Source organism: Telmatherina bonti (assembly GCF_933228915.1).
Source record: "Telmatherina bonti genome assembly, chromosome: 14".
Taxonomy (NCBI): Eukaryota; Metazoa; Chordata; class Actinopteri; order Atheriniformes; family Telmatherinidae; genus Telmatherina; species Telmatherina bonti.
Window position 1 is genome coordinate 34,944,594 of NC_136612.1, and position 13,051 is coordinate 34,957,644.

General features: G+C 44.4%; 1 protein-coding gene across 1 annotated transcript in view; it reads right to left on the minus strand.

Moving 5' to 3' along the window:
* Window positions 1-10,992: 10,992 nt before the first annotated feature.
* Window positions 10,993-13,051, minus strand: part of LOC306765671 (uncharacterized protein) — a gene marked incomplete at both ends in the record, with an annotated part of 74,499 nt that continues 72,440 nt past the window's right edge. Inside the window, 5 exons of the mRNA XM_079253155.1 lie at window positions 10,993-11,332; window positions 11,426-11,588; window positions 12,372-12,647; window positions 12,837-12,900; window positions 12,979-13,038. Of these exons, the coding sequence (XP_079109281.1) occupies window positions 10,993-11,332; window positions 11,426-11,588; window positions 12,372-12,647; window positions 12,837-12,900; window positions 12,979-13,038 (903 nt within the window). The remainder of the gene's footprint in view (window positions 11,333-11,425; window positions 11,589-12,371; window positions 12,648-12,836; window positions 12,901-12,978; window positions 13,039-13,051) is intronic.

Sequence of the window (13,051 nt, forward strand, 5' to 3'; positions counted from 1 at the left end):
AAAACTGACGTTTGCTTCTACGTTCCACAGATGAGAAAGCTGAATTCTGGAGATGCTGTTTCCTGCACTGAGACAGAGTCTTCCTGCTTATTCTCAGCTCACAGGAAACATCCCATAAAACTGCTTATTATAAGAGCTTTATCTGGATATTTCACCTGGAAATACTGAAGATATCCGGACTAATATATAGATCCGTATATCCGGAATAATACTCTGGTATTATTGATGTGAAACACAAGCTGGAATAAAACCAAACTGATGCAACATTTACACACAGCTCACCTCTCTGGATCCGATTTAAAACAAAGAGGAAGACCCTTCGAGTTGTTGCTCTTAAAGGACAAACAGCTGGGTGCTGATCCAGGTCCTGATCCAGGTCTAGGTTCTGGTCCTGGTCCAGGTTGATTCCTGTGAATAAAGATGGTTTCATGGTTTCACAGCTGAATCCTGAAATTGAACATTTAGTTTGATGAAGACTCTGGAGGACAAATCAGATCCATCACATGACAAACATGATGCTGCAGATTCGTCTCAGATGTCCAGAAATGATTCAACAGAAACTGGTTTTCATCTGGAACCTGATCCAGAACCTCCACTGGACTCTGATACTCACTGCTGGTCTGAGCTGAAATCAATAGGTTTATCCATCGACCGGTCGCTCTTCATGGACACACAGCTGGGCTCAGGTCCAGGTCCAGGTCCAGGTCTGGCTTTAGGTCCAGGTCCAGGTCCAGGTGCAGGTCTGGCTTTAGGTCCAGGTCCAGGTCCAGGCTGGTTCCTGTGAATCCAGATGTTTGCTGATGTGAGTTTTTGTGATTTCTGAGAAGAGTCATGGAGAGTTAGAGATGGATATCTGACCTCTGAGTGGTTTTAGAGGGAGGGACTCCCTCCTCTCTGTCCTGATCCATGATGCTGGATTCACATCGGCTCACACACACTTTCTACCTCCACCTGCAGAGGAAACACACATTGGCTCACACACACTTTCTACCTCCACCTGCAGAGGAAACACACATTGGCTCACACACACTTTCTACCTCCACCTGCAGAGGAAACACACATTGGCTCACACACACTTTCTACCTCCACCTGCAGAGGAAACACACATTGGCTCACACACACACACACACTTTCTACCTCCACCTGCAGAGGAAACACACATCATTCAGCTGAAGCCCTCCTCTCCATCATCTCCTCCTCTGATTGGCTCAGAGTTTCTGCTTCATATCAGAGTCAGATGGATGCAGTGAGGAAGAGGAAGCTGCCTTCAGCTGCAGGACTTCCATCAGGACAGCAGATGGCGCTGCAGACCAGCATACACAGTGTGATCAGCATCAGCCTGATTGTTTATTGGAAGCCCGAGAACAGAAACCAGGAGAGGATGTGTGTGTAGCAGACGTGGTCCACTCCGGGTCTCCAGGGAGGCAACACAACACACACCAGCAGGTTCAGCTGATTGGTTTGAAGTGATTGTAGTTTGGATGGAAAGTCTGACTGAAGGAGCAGCAGAATCACACCCTGTAGGTTCTGATCCGGTAAACTACTTCCTGTTAGTCAGCCCTCGTCTTCATGGTTTTCACACACTCCATCACAGCTGCACACACTGAGATCTTCCTGCAGCAGCTCGACTTAAAGAAGAAGAGATGATTCATCGATAATCTTCTGCAAACTGAAATAATAAAGTTTGAATCAAACAAAACAAATGAAATCCAGCTTCAACAGTGGTTGTGGTTCAGTCAGTTTAGATGAGTCGCTGCTGGACTTTCTGTCTTGTTTCCACTGCAGGTGTTGAACTCTGTCAGCTCTTCTCTCTACAATCTAACAGCAGCTGAGTCCTGACGAAGGTCACGCTGTTTACTGCTCAGGGCGAAGCAGACACAGGCGTGGTTTCAAGAAAAATCCCGTATAAAAGAGAAGATTTGTTGAACTCCAAGGTTCAAGGTGTGTGTTTAAAATGCAGGTGTGTAAAATGAAGAGGTTGTGGAGCCAAACAGCAGATGGGTGTGTTTCTGTCAGCAGTGTTGCCGTTAAACTGCACATGTGACTCAGTTCAGCAGGAACCTGAGGGGGTCTACAGACAGCCCGGCTCCCCTGGAAAGCTGGAAAACTCTGGAAACATTCACCTGAGATGCAGAGGGGAGCTTTAACTCGTCATGTCACGTCTGAAACCTGCATCAAGCAAAGGGGGCGTGGCCAAATGGAGCCCGCTTCCAGGTCCAGACTGCTTTTTTAAAATAATCACATGACCAAAAAGCAAGGAGTTCCAGTTTCTCTGAAGTCATGTGATGCCTCGGGGAGCAATCTGAGTCACTGCAAATGTGTCGGGAAAAAGCGGAAGTGTCCTGCGTGATCAGAAGCAACGTGCAGGATCAATGCCTGCAGGAGACTGACTGACAGCACTGCCTAGAGAGGAGAATCACCTACAAAGCAAAGCTCCGCAGCAGTTTGGGAGCATTTTCACACCACATCGCCTCAAAATACAGCCATACATTTATAGACTTGCTTTATTATTATTATTATTATTATTATTGAAGTGAACAGAGTCATAAATAATGTGGTGAATGTTGTGACTCAGTGAGTTGGAGAAAATCAACCAGTTCTTAACACAACAAAAACCAAAAGATGATCATCAGCTGAAAACATTCAATCAGCTGGAATCCAAAACTAAACCTGAAAATAAACCACATCGCCATCGAACAAGTACAAGGAACCAAACTTCTTGCTATTATTATAGATTCCAGATGAAGGTGGAACAAACATGATGATAAATTACAGAGAGAAAGGAAGGAATAATAACAGCACTTAGAAGAAAAGCAACATTTTTACCCATCATTCATCTTTTCCAACTTGCATTACTGTTCAGTCATCTGGTCCAGTGTGGCAAATGAAATACTTCAGAAACTTCACATACTAGAGAAATGCAGACGAAGCACACTTCCAATACACACACACACACACACACACACACACACACACACACACACACACACCATGAAAAACACTGAGTCCACTCAACAGTTTGATGCTGGCATATGTGACCAGTATAGAGACCTGGTCCGTCTGTCTGTCTCCTCTCCATAATGCACATCCTCCATGTTTCTCTCCACGTCTCTACCAAAGCTTCTGATTGGACTAGATTAGTGCTAGCCCCGCCCACTTTGATGGACTGACAGATAAAATGAATTCATGATGAACTGAACACCAGAACATGAAACTATAAAATAGCAAAATAATTATGAAGTTTTTTTCATAAGATGAATGTATTTTAAACAGTTTGAGACATTTATGTGTTTAATTCCTATTTTAATGAATTAATGAGACATTTAAGTGATTATTTCATGACATATTTTAATAAGGAGGCTCTTACTCCTCCATAGAAGAAGAAATTCCTACTTTGAAGCAGAACCAGTCGATATCTGATGCCAAGTGTAAAATATTGTCAGAGGTTTAGTCTGAACGGAGACTTCAGGAGGAAATGTGTCTCTACCTGTACCTGCATGTAGGAAAGCCGGATTCCAAACGTTCAGATAAACTCTTCATCTTTTCCACATAATCAGACATTATAGGAAGATTCTGACATGACCGACTTTTCAGCTTCTCACATTTACTTTGCTGCTGTTGATCCACTTGTTTTTCTGGACTTCCTGCTTCTCTCTGATTCTTCTGGTCTTTGTTCCCTCCTGCCCTCCCTGTGGTTCTGCTGGACCTCCTGTCCTCCCTGTGGTTCTGCTGGACCTCCTGTCCTCCCTGCTGGACCTCCTGTCCTCCCTGCTGGACCTCCTGTCCTCCCTGCGGTTCTGCTGGACCTCCTGTCCTCCCTGCGGTTCTGCTGGACCTCCTGTCCTCCCTGCGGTTCTGCTGGACCTCCTGTCCTCCCTGCGGTTCTGCTGGACCTCCTGTCCTCCCTGTGGTTCTGCTGGACCTCCTGTCCTCCCTGTGGTTCTGCTGGACCTCCTGTCCTACCTGCGGTTCTGCTGGACCTCCTGTCCTCCCTGCGGTTCTGCTGGACCTCCTGTCCTCCCTGCGGTTCTGCTGGACCTCCTGTCCTACCTGTGGTTCTGGATTATTCTGGAACCTCAGTCTGATCAATGAAAGCAGGTGAAAGTCTTCAGTTTTACCTTCAGATGGAGGAATTCACGGTCCTGTTGGAGCTGAACTGTTCAGCACTGCTGGAGGTTTCCACCAAGAGACAGAAAACTGATCCTTGACCTGGAACTGGAGCTCTGGAAGCCTTTAGTTCTGGTTCTGGTCTCTCAAACCAGTTTGGCACATGGAGAGTCCAGAGTCCAGAGTCCTCTGTTAAGGTTTGCAGGTAATCAGGCAGGAAGCAGGACGGACCAGACAGCAGGACAGAAAGAGTCCAAAGTCCTCAGAGGCGTCCCAACAAACGGAGGTGTCGGCAGTGCAGCAGACCAAACAACCAGATCTTCTTTCTGACTGGACATGGAGTCCTTCACCTGGATAAGACAACCATCTGCCAACTGCTGATTGGCTCTTCAGTAGGCTGAGCCAATCAGCAGCAGCTGAACGGCGTCTACCATTAACACCAGCTGAGTGGAACCTCCAACCAGCACCACCACTATCCCAGCAGCAGAAAACCAGTAGCAACCAGAATCCCAACATCCACATCCTTGTTTGGGCATCAGTTTTATCCTCATGGAGACCCCTCAGCTGGAAACGACTTGTCATAAACAGTCTGGCAGACGTTACCAGCGTTCATCACACAGTTTATTCCTCAGTTCTGAGGAAGGAAAAATCCCTTGATAACAGCAGTGATATCAGCATAAAACAGCAACTGAATCACAGTTAATAATCAACTTTATGTCTATTTATTGTCTCAGAAGTTTCAACTCATCGTATCAGGTACAACCTCAGTTCTGATGAACTTCAGACCTTAAAACATAAACACAGAATATAATGGTTTTATATCCCTTTAAAGTTTTATTCTACTGAAAACACGACAAAGTCCAGATATTAATGTTCAAACTGATCAACATTTTACTAATATTGAGTCATGTGGAATTTCCTGCAGCAACAGGACCCAGTAAAGCTGCAGCAGGATCATGTTTACCTCTGTGTTACATCACCTTTCCTTTTAAAACTCAGTCAGCATCTGGGAACTGACCACACTGATTGTTGAAGCTTTGTTGGTGGAATTCCTTCTCATTCTGGCTTGATGTCCAACTTCAGCTGCTCAACAGTCCGGCTCTCTGTTCAGGAATTCTGGGCTTCATAATGCGCCACATTTTCACAGGGAGAGGTCTGGACTGCAGGCCGGACAGTCCAGGACCCCAATCTTTTACTGGGAAGCAGCTGGAACATCTGCAGGATGTGGCTTCATGTTGTCCTGCTGAAATAAGCCCAGATGTTCCTGAAAAGATGTTACCCACTAACCGTCCCCCCCCACCCCCCCCCCCCCCCCCCCAACACTTTAGTTACAGAAATAACATCAGCAATCCAAACAAAAAATGAAAACTACTTTCCTTTATACGACTGTCAGTGTTTGAGGAGTCTTTGGCCTTCAACGCCATGCCACTGTCCATGCGTGAAGCAGTTATATCTGTCCTGGTTGGCTGTAGCTTACATCACCCTGTTTCTCTCCTCGACATTGATGCTAAAATTGTTGCTATTGTTGGCACGTTGTTGAGAAGGTAATACCAACAACCATTTCCCCCAGTCAGACAGGATTTATAAAAGGTCTCTGTTCTTTTTTCACTGTTAGACGCCTGTGTAATACTCTATACTGCCCATCTCCATCCACCCACATTAATGGAGAGATTATAATTTTACTTTATGCTGAGAAAGCCTTTAATCAGGTGGAGTGGGATGATCTTTTTAAATTTCTAGTGTTTTAGATTTGGTTTAAATTCATATCCAGGATTAGAAGTCTGTACACTCTCCCTGTGGCTGCCGGAGGTTTCCTTCCTGTTAAAAGGGACTTTTTTCCTTCCTACTGTCGCCAGTGTGCTTGCTCAGGATGGGAGATTGAGTTGGACTCAACTCAATCTGTTGGTTTCCTTATATAGGCTGTTATGAATTGGCTTCATTATGTTTTCTTTGTCTGTAAAGCGTCTTGAGATGGCATTGCTGTGAATTGACGTTATATAAATAAAGTTGAATTAAATTTAATTTATTTGAATTGAGTTGAATTGAATTGAATTGAATTGAATTGAATTGAATTGAATTGAATTGAATTGAATTGAATTGAATTGAATTAAATTGAACAGCTGCGCGAAGCAATACATTTCTCATATGGAACTAGCAGGACAAGTGAGTGACAAAAAGGAAAAAAAAACAAAGAAGCTCCGGTTTCAGTAATTGATTACTATGTGAGCTACATGTGTTGATAGTTAATGAGTTATATTGTGTTGGCTTGCAGAATTTGTTTTACTCTGTTAAGAAGCCACTTCTTCCATTTCTTCATGCTGACTTTGTAAGAGCGGAGGGTTAGAAAGTTCAGTCAGATAGCATGGGAGCTCAGCAGGCTTAAAGGTGCTGACATCATTAGTAAACCATCAGGTCAACATATGATGTGTTGCTGAGAGGAAGGCTAAAAAACGACAAAATGTCTGTCAAAGATGATGGAAAGGGACTCCAAATGTCCAGTGATGATGATGTGGAAGCAGGTGTGATAAAAGCGCTTGCAAACTGCCAGGATGTCTTCTTCCTATGGGCTCTGGAAGGAGCTAGCATCTCTGTGCTTTGGGCTGCAGAGACTTGTCAGAAAACAAGTCCGAGCTGGAACATCATGGCAGGGCCCTTTTAGGATTCACCTTTTTCCAAACAGCTCCTGACTTCTGATTGGCTCGGGAGTTTTCTGGCCCACTCATGTGGACGAGTTGGAGAGCCGGATGAATGTGACCAGAAGATGAACTCCATCCACACCTTCAAAGACTTGAGCTCTAATGGACACCAAAGGGATTTCTGGACACTTTTGGCCAAGCTTCCTCACATCCTTGAGAGTCCTGATGTACTTTTAAGATCCAGCTGAAGACTCAGCTCTTCAAGCAGCATTTCTGCACTTAGTTTAACTCTGCTGTTGGTCAGAGGAGTCAAATAAAAAGCTAGCAGCCATTTTCCTCTCATCACTTTGACACAAGCAGTCTTCAGTCCTTTGTGTTGATGCTGTCCAGGCTGAGCGAGACGCTTTCTAGGCGCCTTGCAGCTCGGAACCCAGGTTATTTAGCAGCAAATCAGGAGAAACCGGAGAGTTTTTCCACAACTTTCCTCCGAGTTGGAATCATGCTGACGGGCCTGCAGTTTGATCCTGGAAAGGTTTGGGATTATTTTTAGGTCCCAGTAAAACTTTAGCTTCTTTCCATGTCTGAGGAAAAATCCTTTCTTTCAAACTGAGCTTGGAAATATGACACACAGGTTGAGAAATGGAATCCGCAATACGTCCAGTTCATTTCCCATCAAGATCATCCGTCCAGACTCTTCATCAGTTTGAAGTGTCTGCAGGAGCTTTTCCACCTCTTCCACTTCTATTGGCCCAAATGGGACGTTCCACTTTCTATCTGCTAGAAGATGTTTTTCAATCAGTTCACTTTCCTTTCAGAGTGAAATCCTTCATACTGGATCTAATGCTCTTTACCTTCTCAATAAAAACCTTCTGGAAAGAATCTGCAGTGTCGGCTGCTTTACTTTGAAACGTCCTTCTGCTTCAGTGAAAGAGGGAATATTATCAGGAATCCTCCACAAACTATGACTGAAGGTCTGCCAGAGCTTCTTCCCATCATGCCTTACTTCATGTCATTTGTTTTGGAAGCAGCTTTTTTTCTTCTCTTTCTGCATTTTACCGGCCTTGTTTCTAAGTGAGCGCTAGTTTTTTCCAGCCGCCCGTTTTGTCACATCCTGCTGGATCATCCAGGTTTTTATTTCATCATCAAGCCACGGAGCAAATCTTCTTTTCTCTCCATGCTTTTTCTAGCTGCATGTTTATCAGCCATCTTTTCTGGCATTTCTCTCCACTGATTCACTGCAATGTTGGGATCATTCAGAGCATCAATTTGTTCCCACTTTCTATGCTTTATGTCCTCTAGAAATGGATCTTCATTGAAATCCATGGAAGATCTCTGCATGATGATCTGAGCCACAAACGTCTGGACTTTAGTTTCCTTCCTGTGGCGGCTAAGCTGGGATCACTAAAAGCCACTGGATGGACACAATTCACTGGCATTTGTATCAATATGATCAATACATGAAGCAGACGCAGCTCCAGACAAGCTGGAAGCAGCCCTTGTACTTCATCATTTCACTTGATTCCATCTGATCAGAACAGCAATTAGTCTTTCCTTCAGACAGCAGGAAAAGATTCCATCAGCCAGCAACTGTGCAAGTTCTCCCAGTGAAAACCATGAAGAGGCCTGGAATCTTCATCATGGCTCCACTTCAACTATGAGAGACAGAATCCAGGAAATCCCATTGTAGGATTTGGAAGGAATTCATTGGTAAATTCCTCTGGAAAATAAGGATTTGTTCTCCTACAAAGCAGCAAGATTTCTGCCTCTCACACACCTGGAACGTCTTCTTTAAGAGGCTCCTCTTCCTCCACTCCTTACCTGGATTAATGGCACCGGTTTGAACTGGTTCCCAGTATAAAAGACAGCTGTCCACAAGCTCCACCAGTCAGACTCCAAACTCCACTGTGGCCAAGAGCAAAGAGCTGCCAAAGGACAGCAGAAAGCCAGTGGTGGACCTGCAGCTGGATGGGAAGAGGGAATCTGCAGTAGGTAAGCAGCTTGGTGTGAAGAAATCAGCTGTGGGAGCAATTATTAGAAAAGCACTGATAATCTCCCTCCATCTGGGCCTCCACGCAGCATCTCACCCCATGGGGTCACAATGATGACAAGAACAGTCCCAGAAGCACACGGGGGAGCGAGTGAAGAGCTGCAGAGAGCTGGGACCAACGGAACAAAGCTGTAGCGGGGCCCCAGGCCCCTGCATGTCACCGGCCCCCTGACAAGGGCCCAATAAAGACTGATGGCTGCAATGGCTGAAAAACTAGAAGAAAGAAGAAGAATTCCTTTTCTTCCTGCCATGGACTCACTTTCCACTCTTTTCACTCTGCACTTTCTCCATGTTTTACTTCTTTGTTCAGCACTTTGTTGCAGCTGCCGTTGTGTTCAAGTCCTTTAGAAATCACGCTGGTTTGAGTGGAGTTGAGATGAAGATGAACGCTCATCTAGCAATAAAAATGATGCTCCTGTCAATAAGTGAGGCGTGATTGTGCACAATAAATATCTAGTCTGCACTGATCCGGATCAATAATGACTCCAGGTTGGAACAGTCACACAGAATGTGTTCAGCCACACTGAGAGATGACAAATGGATGGCACAAACATTTTCCCCGTCCTGCTCCACAGAATGGGGGTGTCACTAAGCATGAGGAACACAACAGCACCCCCCTCCCCAAATGCATGTCTTTAAATGTGCATTCTTCCAACATTCACATGTTTGTTTGGCTCATGCTGTTTAGATTTGGGCTTTTCCTCTTTCTCACATGTTCAGCTGCATATTTCACATTAAAATGGGATTTCTGGGAGATTTTTCCATCAAACTTGTTTCATCTCCAAATGTTTCACTTTCCATTCATTGGTTGATTTTCCCAAGCGCTTGGTCCCATTAAGGGTGGCGGGGAAGCTGGAGTCTCTCCCAGCAAGCACTGGGCGAGAGGCAGGTCCACCTGGACAGGTCGCCAGTCCATCACATGTTGGACTTTCCAGCTGACTTGATATGTGGAATTTTTAGTCCAATATTTTCTGAATCATTTGGGTGAATTTCTTTTCTGGACATGATGGAAAAATGTGGGACAATGTAGCAGGAATAGAGAAAGACATCATTCCCTTTCATTGGATTGGACACATAGATTTGGATGTGAAGGAGTGATTTGTAAAAGTTACTTGTCAGACATGTGACAATTTCAGCCTTTTGTATTGATCAGTGATGAATGTTCCTCCATCTGACATCAGCTTGGCTTCATTGCTGGCTTGACTGTGCTGAGGACAGAACAGCTCTTTTCTAAAGAGAAGCAGCACAGCTGCTCTCGGCTTCCAGAATATATCCCAGGAAAGCTTTCATTCTTTATTTGCTTGGATTTTTCAAGCTTGCATTCAAATATTTGCTGCTGGTTCATATGTGGAAGAAGTGGAAGAAGCATGCCATGTTGTAGCACTACAGTAAAGAGATCATACTGAGCTGGAAGATGTGACAGAGCTCGCTCACCAAGAGCTTCAACTTTGAGAAGAGTTTAGAAAATATTGGGAAGAACTGAGGACGATACTGCTCAGTCACTTCTGTCATGCTGGCAAATCCAAAAGCACGTCTGTCCCCGTCTTTCTGTCTTTCTTTCTTTCTTCTAGAAATAAATGAGACCATAACTTGATGAATTCTGACTAATAAAGTGGAATGCATCTGGAGCTTTCTAGCAGAAAACAAGTGTCTGACCCGTTTCCACCGGCTTGACCGTTTGACAACTGCAAGTGCTGCTGATACAGAAGAGCAAATCCTGTTTTCTCCAAATAGATGGATAGATCCATCGCTGATCACTCACATGGAAATGGATTAACACCCAGGGCGGGCTATGCTAAAGCTAAAACAACTACAAGGACACAACTTCTTCTTATTTTATCAGCAATGTTACTGAAACATAAAGAGCATTTGCTGTTGGCTGCTTTTGGATGTCAGCCTCTCAAACTGAGGTTCCGCCATCTGCCATCCACTAGTTTGGCCTCATGTCAGGTCCCGGATGTGCGGCACAAAAGTCTGGATTTCACATCTGAATCTGAACTGAAACTGAATGATGAGAATGAATTCAGGAAAGAAAAGTTTCAGTTGAATAAAGATTAAAAAGAAGAAAGATTCAGTTTCCAATCCAGTCATTCAGATTCAGTTTTTAAAGCAATTCTTCAAACAGGCGTGTTCAGATTCACATTGAACAATTCATATTCAGATAGAAAGAATTCAGATTCCTGGTGGCACAAAGTTTCTCCTTTACATGAACGCAATGAAAAACAAGCTGATTGTTGTGTTTTTCTTCTCATTTTCATTCATTTCTCCTTTGAATGGAATGAAATGGACGACTGATGCAGGAAGCAGTGATGAAGCCTGATTGGCTGTTGAGGCCTGGTGCTGTGTCTTGATTAGAACAGGTGTGCTGCTGATCAGCAGGTATGTGCAGCAGCTGCGCCTCTTCTTCCTCATTGGCGCAAACAGCCGCGTGGAGAAGGAAGCTGCGCTTCTTCCAGGACAGTAAAACATGCAGAAAAGCTGCGTTTGCTGCGGGATGGAGCTTAAACACGCAAAGCTGACGTGGCTCAGCTTCCACGCCAGCCTGAAAGGTGAGAAACGGCTTCAGGTGTGTCAGGTGTGGCTTTTAGCAGGAAAAGTCTTTACTAAGCAGCTTCATCACATGCAGCTGGCAGACATGTTAACCAGCTGCGTCCTGAACGCAGCTTCCTGCAGACCAAGGCGTGTCTCAACGTGGGCGGGGTTAAACGCGTTGAGCTCCGCCCACTGGATGGGATTCTTCTTCCTCGCCGCAACTGCTTTCTTCTTCTTTGCCTTTTTTCCATGTTTAATAGCACCACCTACCGGATTTAAGTTGGAAATGTTATTTTGACTTTCTGACTCTTCTTCGCCGCCACCATGGCCGTCTTTTTCTTCCCATTTTCCACGTGACCACATGTAAAACCGCCACCTACCCGATGCGGGAGTGTATCCTGAGATGATTAAAGTAAGGCTCGCCATGTACATCTTTTATCATTTGGGACATGATTAGTTATTTTCATTTTAGGATGTGAACACTCTTGCTTTAAGAAGTTTTTTTAAATGCTCCCATTTCTACACGGCTACAGGAAGAAGAAAGGCAGACTGAACAAAACTGCTGACTGTAACATTAGTTATTGATCAATGCTTTACTGGTATTATATGTAAAATTATATCACAATATAAATAGATCCTATATTACACCCAGGTTCCACCAAGATATTGTGTCATCATTTCTGTGGCCTTCAAACTGTATTTGAGCTGAGTTGAGCAAGGAGTGCATGGTCTCAGGCCAGTTAAAAGTAGCAGTAAAAGCCCTCACCCCATGCTGGACATCTAACCACCGTCCCACAGGCACATTTGAAAGGCTCTCACAGATTGGAATGACTGGAGCATTGGAATGCAACACACATAATATAGACTTTTTTTCAAGGAACAGAAACGGCAAACACTGGATTTATTGCTCCTCAACACACACACACACACACACACACACACAGCTTTAAGCTGTGAACATCCATCATTTCTGCACCAAATGATTCCTAGTGGATTCTGAAGTGAAAGGAAAACATGAACGGCTCCCTCAGCTCCATGACTCTCTTCACCTTCACTCATCAAGTCACAGTTTTGGACTTTTTTCACTGTTTCCTTTTCTTGTCCTTCGTCCATCTCAACAACTCCAGGCAGGGAATCTCTTCCTTGAAATGACTGCGTTCTGCAGCATTTGGCTGCCTTTATGGTGTCATGCAGTAAAGCATCTTCTTCCTGTAGAGAAAAAAGCTCATTCTCAAAGTAGATACTGGAGATGGCCCAAAACGCTGAGGTAGGAAGGCTGCATCCACTCTTCCCTGTCCCACTGCTGCTCTTCATGTCACCTTCCCCTACAGAGGGAATAGAATGAAAAGAGATAAATGACAGTAAAAAAGATCTTGGACATCCCACCTCTTCAACTTTTAGAAGAAATCCAATATTATATTTGAAGGGGCATCTCAGGTCAGCCGAGGTAATCTAGCAGAGAATAAAAGCATGCAGGGAAAAGCAGTTTCTGTATGTGTGGACAACAAGTCTACCTTCAATAGTAGCTGATGAGATGGATTCAGAAGGCATCTTTTTCACTGGAGCATCTTCTACATCCTGAAATTTGCAGAGGGATTAACAGTAGTCTTCAAACAAGTGCTTAAATACATGGCTAATTAATGAAGCTCCTCTTACCTGTAGTTTCCGCTCCTCCCGACGCCTTTTTCTGGCCTGCAGTCTCTTCTTCACACCTTGCTGATTCAATGAC